The 21,046-nt window shown below is 41.8% G+C and overlaps 1 protein-coding gene across 2 annotated transcripts; it reads right to left on the bottom strand.

The window, feature by feature from the left end:
- Positions 1–4,497: 4,497 nt before the first annotated feature.
- LOC306913525 (choline/ethanolaminephosphotransferase 1-like) lies at positions 4,498–21,046 on the bottom strand. Of its 2 annotated transcripts, XR_013788554.1 has the most exons (10): positions 20,835–21,046; positions 19,760–20,269; positions 14,635–14,782; positions 13,676–13,817; positions 12,040–12,124; positions 11,203–11,334; positions 9,915–10,073; positions 8,865–8,990; positions 8,082–8,367; positions 4,498–6,771 (listed from the first exon to the last, which is right to left on the bottom strand). XR_013788554.1 is itself a non-coding variant. In XM_079490242.1 (9 exons), exons 2-9 carry the CDS (start codon positions 20,180–20,182, stop codon positions 8,230–8,232), a joined length of 1,353 nt encoding a protein of 450 aa, XP_079346368.1. In that variant the 5' UTR covers positions 20,183–20,269; positions 20,835–21,046; the 3' UTR covers positions 4,498–8,229. The 2 variants fall into 2 exon arrangements, 1 of the variants encoding a protein (XP_079346368.1); XM_079490242.1 differs by having other exon boundaries at positions 4,498–8,367.

Genomic DNA, 21,046 nt, shown 5'->3' on the forward strand with positions numbered 1-21,046 from the left:
GGGCTACGTGGAAGAAATGTGTTTAATAAAACGAAATTAACTGCTAGAAGGTCCTAAATTAACTTAATTAAGCAGTCATCGTCTCTGTGTCATAGTGTAGTGATCGACTACTATACAATCAAATAAATCTGTATACAAGATCATTTCAGATTTCAGAGAGGGAGGGAAATACTAAATTAACTGTTAACTACATTAAAACATTTCGCGGGGCGAGTTGGTAAAGGGCCGAGTAGTTTGGTATTCGCATCAAGGCCCGCCAAAAAACATTTTAGTCTACTAAATCACCTGTAGATTTAGTCGACTAAAATCTTATGATTTGTAGTCGACTAAAACTAGACACTAAAACATTCCAGGTGCCTAAAATGTGACTGAAATTAAATGTAAACTATCCAAAGAGACTATGACTAAAACTAAAATCTAAATTTACCGTCAAAATCAACACTACACACAAACACACAGAAAAACACATTGGAATCAGTGGTGGTGACTGAGAACTTTAACCTGTGTTTATCCTCACACAAGCGACAAGCCCACAGTACAAGACTATTTAAAATGTTTCCACATCATGATGACACCATCAGTGTGAAATGTTCTGCATAATTACTAAATCAGTCAATCACATTTGCTTTAACACGTAAAGCCTCTAGACTTGGTAAACCGGTTGACCGCAGTTGGCTCTGTGTAGCTGGACCACGTGTGCGTGTACACCAAATCTCTTTGCCGCTCGATCTACAAGCTCGCAACGCGTCGTGAGCTTTTGTGTCTGCTATTTGTGGCTAATGTATCCCCTCAGAAAATGGATGCTGGGGTTCAGGTGGTTATGGCTAAACCTAACTGGAAAGGAAAGGGAAGTAGAGGAGTGCATGAGGCAACATACAAAGATCTTTTTTTAACTTACTCACTGTGAAAGGGCGGGAGTCAGGCCTCCATCCAGATCAACCTCACAAACGGCAGCGCCGCAACGCTCCACTCGAGTTCCCCCCCAAAAGGTAGTGGAATTCCAACGTGGAGAGATGTACGTTGGACCTCGATCTGACCATGTGTGTTTTTAGCTAAAAAAAAATAAATAATAAAAATCTCTCTACTCAAAAATAAATCGTGCAAAGGATGAAGAGGAAGTGGTGAGACGGAGATGTGAGCGGCGTGGAAAGTGTTGTACTTGTATGTGAAAGTGTTGAATGAGACCGCACAGAGACCTGAGGTCTCAATCTGCTTAAGCCATTTAGGGCTGAGACAGATTCTACAAATGTCTTTTAAATCTTGACAGTTTTCTGAAAAACCCTATGTTTCTATATCAGTGGTTCTCAAACTATTTCATGTCAAGGACCCCGACATTTTTTTGTAATTAACCGCCGACCCTCCATGTGGAAATGTTGTTCCAGGGACCCCCCCAGAAGCAAATATGAGTTAAAAACATTCGCCGTTAAAGAATATATATTCAAAGATTTGCTGCACATTTTCATGGTTTTTCCAAAAATAGCAGATCTACAAGCTCTGTGCCGCGCTACGAGCTTGTACATCTGCTATTTTTCAACAGCTGAAGTTTAAAATAATGGTTAAAAGCTAAAGCGACACAGATACAGATGCGTTCCTGTCCTGAATGGGTTAAAGCCAAGGCCTTGTGACTTTGGTCTGCTGCCTTTTCAGCCTAAAGTCAGCTGACCCTCCTTAAAGCATGATTTCACTTTCATTGATGCAGACTGCCAACATACTCTGGCAGGCCTCCTACACACCACTCAGACGCAGTGCATACCAGTGTTGATTTTGACAGAAAATTTAGATTTTGGTCGACTAAAATGTTTTTTGGCGGGCCCTGATGCCGTCGTAATGACCGATTTACAAGCTCACAACGCGTTGCGCTGCGTTGTGAGCTTGTAGATCTGCTATTTTCAGCATGCAAAGTGTAAAATTACGTTATACTGGATCTCTTGTCCACTCTTGCCCTGGATGGAGTCTACACAAGAATGCTACGAATGGCACTAGGTGTCACATGGACGGACCGCATCAGAAAGGTGGACCTCTATGCATGGGGACCTACCACGGGTCACGGACAAAGTCAGAGAGAGAAGGATGAGGCTGGCAGGGCACTGTCAGCCACCCAGAATTGACCCTATGGGAGCCAACCCAGGGCAAAGCCAGGAGGGGAAAGAAGCGTACCACCTATGTAGGTGTGACAGCAGTGCCGTCTCCAGGCACAAATCAACAGGGGGGCATACTTTTTTCAAAAGGGGGCACTTAATTTGTCAAACCCCCCCCTATGTATAACAAATAGTCGCCTATTAACAGTGATGCTTGAAAAAGGCTACAAGTAGGCTACAATTATGCAGCAGCACCGACAACAAACAAAGAAATACATATATTACATATATTACCTTGTATTTCTATTCAATTAATTTGAACATGTATATATTTACAATAATCATGAAGAACTTATAGATTTAACATTTGTAAAACATTAAAATATTGGTACAGTAGGGTAGGGTAGGCCTACTACTGGCCAATCTGGACTGGAGGGGCACAAAATCCAATCTGGGGATTGCCCCCTGTAGAGACGGCACTGCGTGACAGCTTGGCTGACAACACTGCAGAGTTCAAGAACCCGATGACATGTTGGATAGGAAATTGTGGAGGGCAGCGATCCAGGAATCCCGAGTTGGTGTTGGCTGGGCCTCACTCTCGCAGTAACTAACTAAATAACTAACTGTCAGGCATGCCAGATGTCAGAACAGCATCACTGTCCAGAGTTATTGTGACCACAAGTCGCATTTACTACAGAATTATGCATTTCCCGTCAGTGTGTTGGTTGGATGCTGACCCCTGGCAAACCCCCATATATGGTGCCCAGGTCTCGTGACACATGTCCACTAGTCAATATACTTAGTCTTATCTTAATTTTCATTTCGTTTTCGTCAGAGAAATAAGGTAGTCGACAAACATTTTTTTGTCATAGTATTATTAGTGGACGAAATCAACACTGGTGCACAAAGTGCACACTGACACACATTCCTTTGAGCATAACAGACGATTTCCTTCAACGATATAAGCCAGGCTCAAAGGTTACTTATCTGGACTTGGTGGAGTGTGAGAGTGGTGCAGTGGTTGAGCTTCTCTTTCACCATGAGTATCTTCATAGGGCATGGGATAGGAGGCGAAGGGTTACGTATAACTACATTGAATTATAGATGAACTTATATATGAACTGTTTTATAGATTGGTTATATATTTCATGTACTACCACCACTGTTTGTAATCTGGTTGAGTTACTGGCTATAGCTATACACCTGAATGCTCTTGTTTTGTTTTTGAGTGGTGCAACTATGGGACTATGTCTCAGAGAGAGAGAGAGAGAGAGAGAGAGAGAGAGAGAGAGAGAGAGAGAGAGAGAGAGAGAGAGAGAGAGAGAGAGAGAGAGAGAGAGAGAGAGAGAGAGAGAGAGAGAGAGAGAGAGAGAGAGAGAGAGAGAGAGAGAGAGAGAGAGAGAGAGAGAGAGAGAGAGAGAGAGAGAGAGAGAGAGAGAGAGAGAGAGAGAGAGAGAGAGAGAGAGAGAGAGAGAGAGTCCCATGTGGGATGGGTCAAGAAATTGTCCGGACACGAAAATAAAATATTCATTCATACTGTGTCACTGTAAAACATATAAAACTAGAAAAAGTGCCCTTCTGGGCACAGGTCTCCACCAGGAGGATAGGACTGTGTGAGATGTTTGGCAAAATGTTTAGGAGTAATAAAACATGTTTGCCTTTGATGGCAATTGGATGATTTGAGGCATTTTGTTCCAAAAATGTGTTTTGCAAAAATCAACCTGTTGGTGGCGCTATAACAGGCCAATGTGAAAAGGGTGGGATATATTCCTCAGCCTAGTAAGAAAATGTGTGAAAGATTTCACGTAAATTGCATGCTGTGTTCATGATTTGAGGCTTTTGTTCAAAACGGGGCAATCTTGCAAACTGTGAAAGCCAATTATAGCCAATTAGGATGGAATATGAAATATCGGACAGATCCGACTTGAGCACATGACCATAGAGATACTGTGTAACGATTTGTGAGATTTTTGGACAGAATCTGGAGGAGTAATATAAAAAAATGTGTTTTACAAAAGTCGGCCTCCTGGTGGCGCTATAAAAGGCAGATGCGGAAAATGCAGGTGAAAGGTTTGTCCTTGGCCTCTAGGGAGTGTGCATGCAACGTTTCACGCAGATCGGTGCAGTTTTAGGTAAAAAATGTGAAAAGCTGCCTCATGGTGGCGCTATAACAGGCCGTTCTGGAAAATGCGGGGCAGAGGTTCATCGTTGGCATCCAGGGAGTGTGTGTGCAAAGTTTGGCATCGACCGGGTTAACGGTGCCGGAGATTAGCTGGTAACGGACGGACGGAAGGACACACACACACACGGACGGACACACACACACACGGACGGAGTGCAAAACATACTCTCTCCCCATGCCTTCGGCCTGGTGGAGACAATAATGATGCCAGAATCGACAAATCATACAAGGCATAGATTATCATAAATATATCAATCTTTATTATCTGTTAAGGTTGTTTATCTGTATGGTTGTTTAATCCCCAAAGTAATTATTTTTTTTACAGAAGAAAAAGAACATTGGTCAAATTAAACTCCCATTTAAACATATTGCCTAATAATCCATCTACAACATTTCTGCATGTTTCCTCATAATTATGTCTACTTAATGATTGGGGGGGGGGGGGAATGACAAGTTACAGTAACAGTAAGTGTTTTGTTAGTTGTTTTAAAGGAAGTGTATTCAATGGCTCAGATTATATTTAAATGCATACTTTAGTTTGTTATCACAGTTTGAATACATGTGGGTTATAAGAAAAGCTCTCAAAAATTGATACCTTCAACTTTCAAGTGACAATCAAAGAATACAGGGAAAAAAGAAAAAAAAAGACTTCAGATTGACCTAACCAGACAACTTTTATAGTAACAGTAATATGAAGGGATTAGCAAAACAAGCTATTGTTATTTTCGACTGTATGGTGGACGGTATTTGGCCACGAAACTTGTCGCACTCGGAATACGTTAAACGGCATGAATGAGAACGGTGTGGATACTGCGTGTGTAAAGCGGACCAGAAATGAACGAACGATTTCTGAAACGTGGAGCGTGTAGAAGTCGGCAGCATGTGGACAACGTTGTGCACGATATCAGAACCCTATCGGAACTCTTAACGATGAGGTTAACGGTGTGATCGAGGTGGAAGAACAGACACACTATTATTCTGTTCTGAGGTGACAAACCATTTACAGACATCAGTTCAGTGCTTTTATTTTATGCCAGTGGTTTTCAACCCTTTTTAACATCAAGGCCCGTTATTTAGTCGGCATTTGAGCCACGGAACCACCACTTGATGAGATTTAGCCTCTCAGACCCACGCTGTATTGATGTTGACACCATTTAGGAGAGAGAACAGGCAAACGTTGATCAAAATGACAATTCTTCTACTTTCTCTAATTGTGTGGACTTCTTGTAAATTAAGTAATGCAGATGTTTAACTCTTGAGAGCATAAAATGGTCCATTTGGTTTCATTTTACACTCTTTAAGAGTTAAAGATCTATTAAGGGTCCAATTGGTTACCAACCCTTCCATCATTTAGCTGGGTACCACCGGGAACCTCCTCAAGGACCACTGGTGGCCCCCGGGCCACTGGTTGAAAACCACAAGACTTACTGTATGCCCACACTTTACCCTATGAATGCAAATACTTGGTAAGGTGCCTGCGATCTGTAACATGGCATTTGAATAGAATACCACATCGTATGGTACACTATTAGGAAAGGAAACTATCCACTAAATGAACACAGGGAACTGATGTTTGTAGATGGAAGCCAGGAGTGTAAAGCTTGATTAATACATGGCTGCATGCCGGTGTTGGTGTGCACCAGAAATAGACGATAAAATAGCTCACAATGCAATTGGTGACGTGTTGTTGTGAGCTTGTAGATCGGCTATTTCCAGTGGCACGACCACCGGCACGCCAAGTATACAGTGCTGAGAAGAGGAGCGTTAAGCATTGGTACAGTGCTGGTCTACAGTCTATATGGAAAAGACAGAACTAAACAAAATAAGCCTCGACAAACTCTTGTCACGATCCAGTGGAAAGACTTGAACACATGGGAGACGCTTTCTCAAAAATACTCACACCAATTAAGACTTGGCAACACAACTTATACCATTTGAAATTCCACTAAAGGATCCTCTCCTTGTTTTTGTTTTTTTTACAGCACCTGCTGACTGGAAGCATCACAACAAAGACAATCACATAATATACATCTGTGTACTGATCTCTTTGAATGGCAACACACACAAAAAAAGAACAGTAGCCAGCCATTTACAGTACTGTGGCGTATAGAAAACAACGTTTGAATTTCAGCTCGTATCGATATTATCATCAAAATACATACATTTTCAAAGCCGGGAATGAGTTCACCACGTACATGTATATGTGCAGGTATATAATGTATAGTTTTCTCATAATACACAACCCCACTATTTGACCTCACCTAAGGGTTTAACCTGTAAGGAAAATGGTGACAGTTTGTGCCTCAATAAGTACCTACCGTAAATAAGTGACTTAAGTGACAGTGACATTCATATTGGTCAGACAAGCTAGGTACTGTAGGCTCCCGTCATTTGGTTATGTAGAAACTCACCCTTCTTTACGACACATTTTATGTACATCATGTTTCAGTCCTAAATCAATCCAATATATGAACAGTGGTATGGTGACGTGTTGTCCTTTAAAGCTGCAATCTGGGAATTATTTTAATGTTAAAAAAAAAGAAAAAGAGAAAATTACCAACCTATATGGTAAAAGTACGTTAATACAATACAACTACTTCTCCATTGAGAAAGTTTAGTCCCTCGTATTGGGTAGGACACCAACTGGTTGATAGGTAGCCCTGCCTGAAACTCATAATTAGCCCTTCGCTAAACCCCACCCAAAAAAGCGATTGTCCAATGGCAATCCATATCGTTTAGCAACCGTTGCTATGCTCCTCATAGCTGTCAGTGTTATTGCGGTCGGGAAAGTTACACGACTGAGTGATGGCAATAATACTAATCATCGTGCATTGCATGAAAACTCCTGTCGGACGGTTGTTAAAGTTGATTGTTGCATATCGTTCCTCCCTCTGGCATGACTCATATTTCTAGTTTATTGAAATAACGTCATGCACATTTATCCAGTGCAAAGCCTACCGCAGGCCTTGTTGACTAGATTTAGAAGACGTTTTGAAGCTCTTTCTACTGAAATGATCGATTATTTTATATGGAGAAATCCCCGTCATTTAACATGCATCTCAATGGGGGAGAAGGACAGCTTGCCATGTCTCCTCGCTGCTATTGGACAAGAACGGGTTGGGGAGGGACTTAGCGAAGGGCTAATTCCCTCTGGAATGCTTGGTTTCCCACGCGGGAAGAGCCGGGGTCAAATCCCAGGTGTTAACACTTGCAATTACATTACCTCTCTCTCGTCAGGAGAGGACATAAAACGTATAGGTTTTAGATTTAAATCGACTCCTATTATTAGTAACTGTGGTTAGAGACGATGTCTAATTCTCATAAATAGCTGGCAAAGTACTGTAGTTACATTTGAATGGCACACAACAAAATATATGACAACAAATATTCTCTATTCTTCTCTTTGGTTAAAGCATACACCAAAAGAGAGAACCGTAAAAAAGAAAAAGAAAAGAAAACAGAAAAAAACAGCATTATTGCACACCACAGATTTAAATAAATTAGTTCCCATCTTTTTTTTCTTGCCCTCAATGCATCCATCACATCATACGCTAATACGGGGGTGCCTGACCAGTCTGGAAACACAGGGACAAGTGCAAGTTGCTAATAATCAATGGATTTTAAGGACGAGGAGTCTCCCCACCCTCCGATCCCTCACCTTAACTGACCCCTAACCCTACGTATATCCGGCCTTGGGTGTTCCGTCTGCAAATGCCTACAGGTCGGCAGTGGTCCTGGTGAGCACACAAATGAATGGGAGTGAGTGATTTCCAAAACGCTCAGCCACCCCGACATCTTAACCTCAGAGTTCACTTCATTACCGTTTCTACTGAAGCGAGGGGAGGGGGGGGGAGGGATGAGCTTCGGGTACGACGACGACAACGACATCGACGTCCCCCGGCCCGCGCTGCTTCCTTCCTGTCACCTGAGCGGGATGGGAGGAGGAGGAGCCTCCGGCCACCATCGGCGCTATTTGGCGGAGAGAGAGCCGGGCTGCGCCCCGTTGCCGCTCGCTTGCTTGAGTTTGAAGACGAAGATGCAGAGGTGAGTGGCGATCTGGTTGCAGACACTGACGCTGTAGCGCACCAGGTCAAGGGCGGACAGGAACTGGAGGGAAGGAAGGGACCAGGAGAATTTACATTTACAAGAAAGCCCTATTCATATGGATGTATCTTGACTTCTTTAACTCCCGTTCCCTGCCGATGTTTTTCACTAACCTCTGAAGAATCACCCGATCGTGAACGTAGTAGCTCCATTGCACGAACGTGAGCCTTAAAATAGCGCGATCGCTTGTCCTAATGTCGGATAATATTCCACAATCGCCATCGACGACAAGGCAGAGAAACACAGCCGCTCGGTCCGTGCCGCCATTCTCCATAGCATTGCATTGGAGACTCTATTACCCAGCAGTCCCAGAAGCGAGTGCCAGTTGTTTTTTTCCCCCGGTCACGTGATCGAAATGTGTGACGTGTCACAAAGTATGGGCGGAAAATCTCGTATGTCTTAAACGTTATCAAAATCTGCCAATAAAACTGGTCTTTATCAGTAAAGTCGGGGAACTCGGGTTTAGCAGTAAAACTGTTAAACAGCGGGAATGTTCTTACCAGTGCCACCCAGAGAACCAGGTACTCGTCTATGAAACTGTTGAAGTACTGATTCAGGAAGAGCAGACCTGGCCCCAGGAAGGCCAGGTCGTTGAGATGCATCTCACTCTTCGTCATATGAGCCACCTTTAAAACAAATAGGATTACGTCAAACATGCTGGTCGGAAAGTCTTTTACATTTTGACGGTGTGGCACCGAAAGGGGCCAGACCTCTAGAACAGTGGTTTTCAACTGGTGGTCTTTGAGGGGGTTCCAGGTGGTCCCCAGTTAAATGATGGAGTTGGTAACCAAATGGACCCTTATTAGATCTTTAACTCTTGACTCTTGTTGACGCTCTCAAGAGCGTCTCAAATTATTGTTAAACATCTGCATTACGTCATTTACAAGAAGTCTACACAATTAAATCAATAATTATTTGTTTTTGATCGTTTGCCTCAAATGCTGAATAAATAAATAATGGGTTCTTGACATAAAGGGTTGATTTTGTCCTAAAGTATGTCCTGCAAAAATGGGGCTCCACATGTAGCTCAAGACTGACCTCGGTCACATCATGTTTTGACCCTGTGCACAAACTGCACACCTAGTAAATTACTAGCCATAGCTAAGCCATTTCTAGACACTGTGTCCATAATCATTCCCTACTCATAGTGCATCATGGTGATTACGCCATTTTGCAGTGGTGTCCAAATGTATAGTGATCATTATTGTATCCTATATAACTCAATTATTATAAGGCATTGTGAAAAGTAGGGTACAATCAACCTATAAAATCTGCTACATACCATCATGCATTGCGTTGAAAGAAAAATGCCAACATTGATTTGACATTTTAATTGTGCGACAGCAACACCATTATTGATGGTGACCAGTGTCCAAAATGTATTTTTTTAATTCACAGATAAGTTCACAGTATTGTCTCCTAACTCCCTCCTAAACAGTAGACGGAGGAGGAAGCAGTGAATGAGTGAGTGATGTTGGACTTGTTTTTTTAGCTCATGAAATCATGCTGCATGATGGGATGCGACCATGGGCTTCAGGGTCATTTCTCACCACTAATTTGTTGGTGATCTTGGCGGACACGAAGCCAAAGGCTAGAACATAGAGGCATGGATGCTTCTGGAATAGCTGCACAGATGACTTCTTGTAGATCATGAAGGCCAGAATGATCACAGCGCCAATGTGGAAGAATGGTCCCAGTACACTGGTCCCCTGAGCAACAGCAAGACACAATACATGGTAAAATGGTGCATTTACATAGTGCCTTTATCCAAGGCGCTTTACATAGATTGTGCATTACATTCACACACACATTCATACACAGATGGCGGCGGAAACCCTGCAAGGCACCAACCTGCACATCAGGAGCAATTGTTCAGTGTCTTGCTCAAGGACACTTCAACACTGACTCTGGGGGAGCCCGGGTTCGAACTGGCAACCTTGCGGTTACCATCCGGCCACTCTACCCCTGAACCACCACCGACCACACTGCTTCAATATGCACTGTCCCTTCGGTAGCAACTGGCTAAAACTAGCTAGACACAAAACAGAGAAAGATTTCCTGGTTCCTTAAACGTTCATGTTTTAGGTTGATATAAGAGAAAGTAAAAGATGGGTGTACATTATTTCTTTCATTTGCTGCTTCTTTCGTTTTAACGATTTTAGCTTTTTTTGACAGCGGGGCAGGGGCATTCGAACAAGTAAATGTATTTTTCTTTTTACAACGATTTCTTTATTATTATTTACTATAGACCCCAGGAAATTACATCTAGCCACAAAAGATCACAGGATCTATTGGATGTAAAGGGGGAGGTGACAAACTGACATATTGAGCCTAGTATCCCCTTCACATTCAGTAGATCCTGTGATCTTTTGTGGCCAGATTTAATTTCCTGGGGTCTAGTAGGACTATTATATAGTAAATAACATAAAGACACTCAAATTTTGTAATAAATAAAAAAAGCATACTTAGCCACTTGTTTGAATGGCCCTGCCCCCATCAAAAATAGCTAAAATCATCTTTTCATTTCTCTAATAACCTAAAACATGAACCTTGGTTGGGAAAAAAAACCCCAAAGTTGTCCTTTAACTCTCCTAACATGACAAAGCCAGATACCAGGACTGCAGTACCACAGACGAAAAACAGTCTAAGTCCAAATTTCAGACTGACCCCTCCACGAAAAGGCCTTGTTGTCCTGAACCCTTATCTATCATTTATATATTATGGATCAATAGTGTGGACTTAGACTGTTATTCGTCTGTGGTACTCTTATGACAACAAAACTAACGGTGACGACTTGTAATTCTAAATAAAAGCAGTAAAAAGAAAACGTCTTCTTACCGCTATAGTGGAACCGTTCTTTCCTACTCCGCCTGTGAAGATGACCCTGAAGTAGTTGGAGCAGGAGAAAATGGCTCCTGCCACAGTGAGGAGGGCTGGAATTATTTTCACCTGGATATTGAGCAGAGGAATCTAAAAAGGAAACGAAACGAGCACAACTAACAATGAATGAATTGTGTGCTCGGACGTGTGTTAATATATTAATTAACAGGCATGTGCTGTGGTTAGTTAGTAGTTACACACTAAATACTGGTATTAACTATATGCAATTTTGGGATCATTACAACACAAACCACACTCAATATGAAAATATATCAGTACTCTTCACCAACTTCGCCAACGTCAGTGTTTCCAAGTACCGAACATTGGAAATATACTCAGATAAAAGTAAAAGTACCAAAATAATTGTACAGTACTTAAGTAAATGTAATTAGTTACTTTCCACCACTGTTTAAAGGGACAATTCACCCCTTTTGCAACCAGAGCTTATTTTAATGTTGTTATAGATATTTTAGTATTTCAAAGTGTCCATGATGTCATAGACACTGGGCTCACTTCCTTCCTGGACTGTGTGTGTGTGTGTGTGTGTGTGGGGGGGGGGGGGGGGGGGGGGGGGGGCTGTCTTACTGAGCCCAGTGTCTCGTGACATCATGGACACTTTTAAATACAACAATATCCAAGTTAAAACACATATTACCCACATTAAAAACCCCATAAAAGTTTTTCTTGTCTCCCACACATCATAAAAAATAAGATCTGGTTGCAAAAGGGGTGATAGTGTCCCTTTTAAGAGCCAGTGTTTGCTGAGTCATAATGGGGGTAAAATGGCATTATTACCGAGAACTGCCAAAAAGCCGTTCCTCCAAACGCAGCCAGCACATACATGGTTATTATGAACATCTGCACTTCAGTCACATCAATGCTGAGCGGGCACAGAGAGAGAGAGGGAGAGAGCAGAGGAATTAGGACCAATAATAGTCAAGAAGGGTTATTTAGAGCCACATCAAAAACACACAATGTACACAGAATACCAAACGTGTCGCCCCTTTACCAACTCGCCCCGGGCGTACAGCCAGCGGAACTGTGCGGCCTGGTATTCCTAAAGTAACCTAAGTAAATTATGCTTAAACGGTTAAACCTAACCTTATTCCTAACCTTAACCTCAAACTAAACCTAACCCTATAGCGAAATGATGGAGAGTTGGCAACCAAATGGACCCTTATAGATCTTTAACTCTAGAAAGTGTAAAATGAAACCAATTGGACCCATATGGGTCCATTTGGTTTCATTTGTACGCTCTCAAGAGTTAAATTATTGTTAAACATCTGCATCACTTAATTTACAAGAAGTCTACACAATTAGAGAATGTAGAAGAATTGTTATTTTCTACAACGTTTGCCTGTTGTCTCTCCTAATGGTACCGAGGCATCAATAGAGCATGAACACAACAACAGGGACCCCCCCCCTTGTGTAGTATTAGCATGGTTGTAAATTTGAGTATGATGTAACATGAACCTATTTTGTAACTCCTTGTCAACGGTTTGATTTATAGATGGACATTCTTTTATTTCTACTTCACCATCCTAAATCAAAATGGTCAGTGGCTATACCCAAACATTACCAAATACAGTACTAACATATACAAAGCTATTACAGCCCCAAAGTAGAGCAACTATACAGTTTGAAAATAACTTCTCGGTTGTCTGTATTGTTAGTCCTATCGAGAGCTGAGCCGGTCTCCTCCAAGAGAATAAAATAAATTCCACAGCTATTTATTTTGTATTTTTTTGTGCTGGGGTTGCCCTCCAACATCTTTGTTCTGAAGTCACGCTCTTTTGTGAACAGAGGACAGCCCGGTGAAATATTTACAAGCTTGGATTAATAATTCCTGTTCACTGTACAATGGTGTCCCGCACACTGACCAAACAATAGCAGATCTATAAACTCACTTGTAAGATAATCTAGTTTTCAGCACAGGACACCGTTGTAAAGACTACATATAAATGCAGGCTTATCAGTCTAGTTAACCCATTTTGGGGCGGGAACCCCTTTTGGTGTTTAAGCATTATGTTATACTTTGAAATTGCTATTGAAAAATAGCAGATCTACAAGCTCATAGCGCAGCACCTAGTGCCACACTACGAGCTAGTAGATCTGCTAATTTTTTTTAAATCGTGAAAATGTGGCGCAAATTTGGAATATATATTCTTTCAGAGCGGACATTTTTAACTACAATCTTTGCTTCTCGGGGGGTCCCTGGAACAACATATTTTGAGATGGGGGTCGGAGGCCAAATACATATAATTTGTGGGGTCCTTGACATGTAAGTAGTGTGAGAACAACTGACATAGGAAACATAGGGTTTTTCATGATTTAGAAGACATTCGTAGAATCTGTTATTAGGTCTAAAATGGGTTAAAGCATCATTATTAACCAACCATGTGGCTGCATACATACATACAGTACAACTTACATGCCAAAGCGTAGGGTGCCCGACACATAGGTCTGCCAGTGGGCACAATAGAACATAAACATGGCAACAAAGCAGCAGAAGAACATCCAGTCAGGATTAGTGCCCAGCTGGATGGCGATGCACGTACCCAGAACCACAAACACTAAAAGGAAATGAGGAGGGAGGAGGGAGGGGGGGATGAGTAGGGGAAAGGGAAATATACAATGTACACAGCTAAAATACTGAGAACTCTGAAAGTGCAAACAAAATGCAGCCTGTAAACTTTCAGAGTTAAATCAACACATATTTTTAAACTGTGTACAGTTAAGTTAAAGACGCCGACATGTGACCAACAACAAATACAAATAAATAAATACATATATATTATTATATATCATGAGTAGGTACAACTTCTGAAATGTGAGCTGTAGAGGTTTGGTGAACTTTGGTCTCCCACACGACCTGGGTTTGAATCTGATGTAGACACATATGTACATATGTTGTGTTGTGTCTAGTGGTGTCGTGCTCGTAGAACGCAGTACCACCGTGGTACCAACAAAACGGTGACGTGCACGCGCAGGTACGGAACGGTGCATGCACGCTAGAACGCGTTCCCCTAGATTCTAAGGGCCGATTCATACTCCTATTTTACCGCTGTAGTGCCGAAATGATTTCGGCTGTCAGACTTTTGTGTTTGTGTGTCTAAAATGCTCATATAAACAATATAGGCTTAGGATATCAGCTGTTCTGTGCGCATGCGCACATGTATAGGCGCAAGTGCACGTGCGTGCGTGTGTGTGTGTGACGTCATTAAAATGCTGTGGTACCGAGAAAAAAACTAAAATCACCATTACACCACTGGTTGTGTGTTATCACCTCAGTGTTGCATTGCCAACAAGTGAGTGAATGTTTTGCCTCTGTGCGAGTATGTCCGGTGGACACGTTTGACGGTGTGCTGTGATGTCGTAATTTTCGCCCACCTGTCGAAAGCGAGTCACAGCCGTGGTCAAAGAGCTCCCCCAGCGGAGTGCTGCTATTGGTCCGTCGGGCCTGCTTCCCGTCTATAGCGTCCAGTGACTGGTAGAGGAACAGGCCCACGGCGCACGCCATGTACACCCACAGCGGTGCCTGCAGAGAAACATTAAGACGTTCAAAACGGCAGATATACGGTACGTTTTGTACTGCTTCATATGAAAAGTGTGCCCTGGCAGAAAAAAGGTTGGGAAACACTGGTCTAGAGCAGGGGTTCCCAAACTTTTGGGGGGTCTAATTAGCCCGCAGACCCCCCCCCCCCCCCCATTTGAAAAGATATGCCAGGGACCCCCATTTAAGAGAAGATTTTTACGGCTTTACGTTTAATTTCACAGACCCCCAGTTTGACAAGCATTAGTCTACAGACCCCCATTTAATGGCATTTCTATCCCTGGGATCCTCAATTAATATTGTAAAATCAATGTTAATTTAATTGATGCCTTGGTAGGGATGGTAATTATAGATTAATTCATGATAATTGATACGTTGTCATAACCTTATCGATCGATTAACCGGTTGGTTGATAAGCAGCGTTTTTGTAAAAAAAAATCTGAGAATCCAAAAGCCAAAAGGCTTACTTATCATATCTGGTACCGGGCGGGCCCACTTAATTAAACTGTCTGAGTGTACAAAATGTTAACATTTGTATGCCCTTGGAGTAATGAATGGACACATTAACATGAAGGATTTTTTACAGTATACTGTAGCTCTGTAATGTTGCAGTGGAATAACCATATTCACTCTCTAACCGGTCACAGCTCTCACACTAGTCTTGCAGTCCCCGGTCACAAGGACGCAGTTTCTGTTTCACTACATGTAGCATGTCATGATAGCATGCCATGTAGACAGCACTATAATTGCATTGTATGTAGTCATAGCACTTCATAGTACATATGTATAGCATAGTATAGTATATATGTATAGTTTATATGTATAGTTTCATTATATAGATATTCCACTGTTACGTTCTTAGCTTACGCATGTTTCATGATAAATGCTTTTTATATACGTGATGTATTCCCATGCTTTTTTGTTCTTGCTTAATGTAAATCGCTCTGGATTAAGAGCGTCTGCTAAATGCCTAAATTGTAAATTGTACTACTGAGACGCTCTGCAGCCCCGGTCACAAGGACGCACAGTTTCTGTTTCACTACTGAGACGCTCTGCAGCCCCAGTCACAAGGACACATAGTTTCTGTTTCAAATAAACATACACAATGCAAGACTTTGACAGAACGTTTAACCAGGCCAAAGCAGTGTTACACATTTCATTGTCTAAAGCTTAAGCAACAGCATTAAAAAGCTAAGTTAAAACAAATTATAAAATTGACTAAACACTCGCAGTATCAAACAGTAGCAAAATATATTGTTTTGCTGAGTCTCTATACTACATTATATGATTATTAATTATGATTAAGGACTATAGATGAACGAAATAAGTGACTGACAGATTTATTTACGGTAGTTATTTTAGTTTTTTGTTAACTAGACACTAGGAGAATGTTGAATTCATATGACCGGTCAAACTTGGCCCTGTACATCGATTTGAACAGCAGCCGTGTTGATTTTGACAGAAAAAAAATTGATTCTAGTTTTAGTCATAGTTTCTTGAATAGTTTTTATTTAGTTTTAGTCACCGGGAATGTTTTAGTGTTAGTTTAGTTGTAGTCGACTAAATATCACAAGATTTTAGTCAACTAAATCTACAGTTGATTTAGTCGATTAAAATGTATTTGGCTGGGCCTTGATGCTGTCATACTCGTAATGACTGAATTTACACTTTGCTGAAAATGTGCGTTGTGAGCTTGTAGATCTGCTATTTTCAGCATGCAACCAAGTGTAAAATGACTGAATGATTTAGTTTTCCTCAGTGAAAAAAGGCGAGTGACGAAAATGTTTTGTCATAGTGGACGAAATCAACACTGTTGAACACTTAATCCATTAAAACCGGGAAAGCATTTGTCATTTTAGATTATTTTTTTTACGTTTAGCTATTAAACAAAATAGCAGATATACATTAAGCTCACAGCACGCGGCACCTGAGCTTGTCCATCAGCTATTTTGGAAAAATCATGAGTGTTTTAAACTAGTGATTTAGAAGGCATTCGTAGAATGGGCCTCCGGTCCGAAATTCCGAATGGGTTAATCTCTTCAGTAGGTCAGACCAGTCTGGTGACTGGTCGTACAGGGTGTAGCAATATCCACCAGTCTACCCAGTTGACTGGTCGTACAGGGTGTAGCAATATCCACCAGTCTACCCAGTTGACTGGTCGTACAGGGTGTAGCAATATCCACCAGTCTACCCAGTTGACTCGGGCCTCCATACGTATCAGTGTAGTTTTTGGCAGCAGATTTTAGTTTTAGTCATAGTCTTTGGAATAAAACTTCATTTAGTTTTAGTGTTAGTCTAGTTTTAGTCGACTAAATATAAGATTTTTGTAGACTAAATCTACAGTTGAGTTAGTCGACTAAAATGTATTTTGGCGGGCCTTGATGCCGTCGTAATGGCTGATTTTACACTTGCTGAAAATAGCAGATCTGCTATTTTCAGCATGCAACCAAGTGTAAAATGACTTATACTGAATCTCTTGTCCACTAGTCCCATCCTAGCATTTTAGTCTAGTTTTTATTTGTTGACGAAATTGTCAATATATTTATATTTAGTTTTAGTCATCATAGCTTAGTTTTCATTTAGTTTCCATTTAGTTTGTCAGTGAAAAAAGGAAGTCGAAATCAACACTCATACGGATGTGCAAGTACATGTATGTCGCTTGCAATGCATGCCCACTTTCACAGTTTGCACCGAGTGACTCCAGCAAAACAAGAACATTTTTGTTGGAATCAAAAGGTTTCATTAGGGGCGCCCGCTGGCCTAGCGGTCCAGGCGCATACCACATAATATAGGCTCTGGTCTGACAAGCGCGTTGAGTGTTCGAGTCCCGTTCATGACGACCTTTTCTGCATGTCTCTCCCTTTCTCACGCAGCACCATGTTGTAAAATGATGATTTAAAGGACCACTTTTCAACCTATCTTCATATAATAGGTCCTCACTAATGATCACGATAAAATGGCACAATTTTTTTCTACTCAGTCTGTGTCTCATAGGAGGGCTGTGGGCAGATCAGAAACCCGTCCACCAGTGACATCATCGTTAGGCATAACGTTTTTTAAAGATTTCTTTGACAAAGATGTTTAGATTTTTATTATCGTGAGAACGATGGCTTCCATTTTCGCGTTGCAAATTTTCAGGACCAGAAAGCCTGCAGTTCCTGTTAGCTTGGATTCCCCATTGATGATGTCACTGGTGGACGGTGAACTGCCCACAGCCCTCCTATGAGACACAGACTGAGTAGAAAAAAAACTGTGCCATTTTATCATGATTATTAGTGAGGACCTATTATATGAAGATGGGTTGAAAAGTGGTGAAGTGGTCCTTTAAGAACACGGAGTGTCATTACACATCTTATGTCAATTACAGGTTTAGGCCAACAACATGCACTGCACAACTATTGTGATAATTTCACACTTTATTGCCGAGTTTTGTTTAATCTTTTCAAAGACAAAGCCTGAATTGATGTTCACTCTGAAGCAATCAGGTTTGAACTTGATGTCATCGGCACCACTAGCATCATAGCATCTATATCAGCGTGTTTAAATCTTTAATTAGTTTTGCATCGCTCCATTTGGCCATTACTTGCATTACTCCTGTTGGAGTAAACCAACTCACTAATGCAAAGACACAAATACCCACATCATATGATATATTACTTTTATTTTGTCAGTTTAAACGAAAAGTGATTGCTCTAAACATGCATATTTTGTTAACGTCTAGTACTATTTAAACATTTAGAAGCACGCCCCGGATGGTGTAATTATTATTTGGATGCGGAATCGGTGCATCTATGAACTGTCCCTCATCTGTAATAAGTGACTTGACAGTGAGGGACAGTGGACAGCTATCTCAAAAGCCCTCATGAACTATTCCAAGAAGTACAGAATCACCTTGACCCCAGGGACCTTATCCGAGCAAAATACCTTTGGTGCAACTACAATCGGGGTCAGCAAAAGATAACCTTACTGATTGGATACTTTCCAACCACTAATGTTGATAAAGTTTAACTGTTGGTACTTTCCTTTGGATTTTTTTTAAAATCACATTCTTCTGGGGGCAAACATTCTGCAATCATTCAACCATGTGTTCCTACTGCAGGATTCCTAAAAACAGCAGAGTACCCCAGAAGGACACGTGTTCCAATCCAACCCTTTGCTGCATGTCATTCGATCTCTCTCCTGCCATTACTCTCTCTCTCTCTCTCTCTCTCTACTCACTGCCACTGTAAAATAAAAGCTGAATTCTTATCATCTTATTCTCAAATAATATTTATGTCGCAGAGAAATGTGCATCGACAGGGCAGCGACACAGTAGTAGTTTCACCCATCTTGCTCTCCTTTCATCTGAATATCAGTTACATTTTTAGATGTCTCTGAATTTGATGCAAACTCCGCCATCATAAGCGGATGGAAAAGCAAAATGAGAGAGGGAACACAAGTATTAAATCAATGGTGGCTCAGTTAGGCTTGTCCTTTTGAAATGTTTTTTTTTTTGGTTGGCCACTCAAAAATAGTTGATCTACAGCGTGTCACTTCGTACCGCGCTGCGCACATGTACTGTACATCTGCCATTTTTGAAGTGTGAGAACTACTGATTTAGACGGCATGATTTGTAGAATCAGGTCTTAAGCCATTTAGACCTGAGAACGCATCTGTGTCGCCTTAGACTTTAACCACTTTAACCATTATTTTAAACTTTAGCTGTTGAAAAATTGCTATTTTTGAAAAGTCGTAAAAATGGGTGGTCCGTCCCATCTGAAAATATATTTTCAGATGGGAGTCGGCGGCCAAATACAGATAATTCTGGGGGTCCTTGACAATATGAAAACGTTTAAGAACCACTGATATAGAAACATAGTTTTTTTTTCTTCAGAAAACTGTCATGATTTAGAAGACATTTAGTAGAATCTGGTCTCAGGTCTTAATGGGTTTATACATCGATGGGTTGAAATGGGAACCTACCTGCTCAGTGGCAGTAGGGCAATAGTAGACCAGCACCAGTGTGGTGACGATGTTGACGGCCAGGCCGATGATGGTGATGAGGTTGGGAGCGATCCAGGTTGGCACGTGTCCTACCAGCCACTCCCAGAAGTGCTGCATGAGCGGCTCCAGGAGGGACCGTCCTGCACTGCTGTACTTGTGCTCCTCCAGCTTCTTCAGCTGGTGGACCGAGAGGGGAGGCGAGGGCATCTGGACCAACTTGCTCACAACACAACTTATACCACCACCACCGCCGCCCACCGCCGCCACCTTGGTGGTGGCCGGCTTATAGGGAGCATCAACGCCTGGATCCAGTGATGGCCACGTTGCTGCCGATCCAGCTGTGCCATGGCCTGCTTTTGCAGTTCGAGACCGTAGATTCCTTTGGCCAGCGCTACTACTCATGGAGGAAGTTGAAACCGCTTTGCCTTGCACTCCCCTGCTGGCACAGCTCGAGTCCTAGTAGTAATCCACAATTTGGGCAAAATGGGGCTGATGGGAAAATAAGAAAAGAATACAGTTGACTTTGGACAACACTGACAGCATAATCAAACCACATCAGCTGGTGGTGTCCTTATTGGCCTAGTCAAAAACCTGATGCATTTTGACAGGCACAAGTTCACATTATAAAAGGCAATTATGACGACTGCTGAGTGTGAATCTCTTGCAATCTCTTGCAATATCATCGTAATTAACACAGTTCAAACGCAAATTAAAGCATTATTTAGATGTCACATTTCTTAAGGGGTAGACGTTTGAATATTAGTAGCACGTTTCTGATTCAATCTTCGATACTGATTTTTGTAGGACTATATACACACACAGACAGTATACAGCTATAAACCACTTATAACAACTAACAACGCAATTCTTTGTGACTGGTTCAAAGCCGTGTGACTACATAACAGCCTAATGACCATGCACAGCATCCAGTGTGACTTGTATGTGTACTGGAAATAGCTCGGATGTGACCAAATGTCAATTGCTTGCTGGCTAACGATCGAGCTGCATTGACAGCTTAGCATGTTGACATTGTCCAGCATCGACATCTTCTTACCGTGTTTTGCTGCTGATCGCTTCGACGTCGTTGCTGTTGTTGTTGTTTACATTGATGATGCTATGGACAAGCTCCGAATGCTTGGACCCCGGCCAGGAACTATGCTGTACACAAGTGGATTAGTGTAGACTAGAGGCTGAGGCAGGTTTTTGGTTGGAGCAGGTGGAAAACACGAACCGCCGCAATGATGAGAACCAACACAGCACAGTGTC

This window comes from Electrona antarctica (genome assembly GCF_951216825.1).
Source record: "Electrona antarctica genome assembly, chromosome: 2".
Classification (NCBI taxonomy): domain Eukaryota; kingdom Metazoa; phylum Chordata; class Actinopteri; order Myctophiformes; family Myctophidae; genus Electrona; species Electrona antarctica.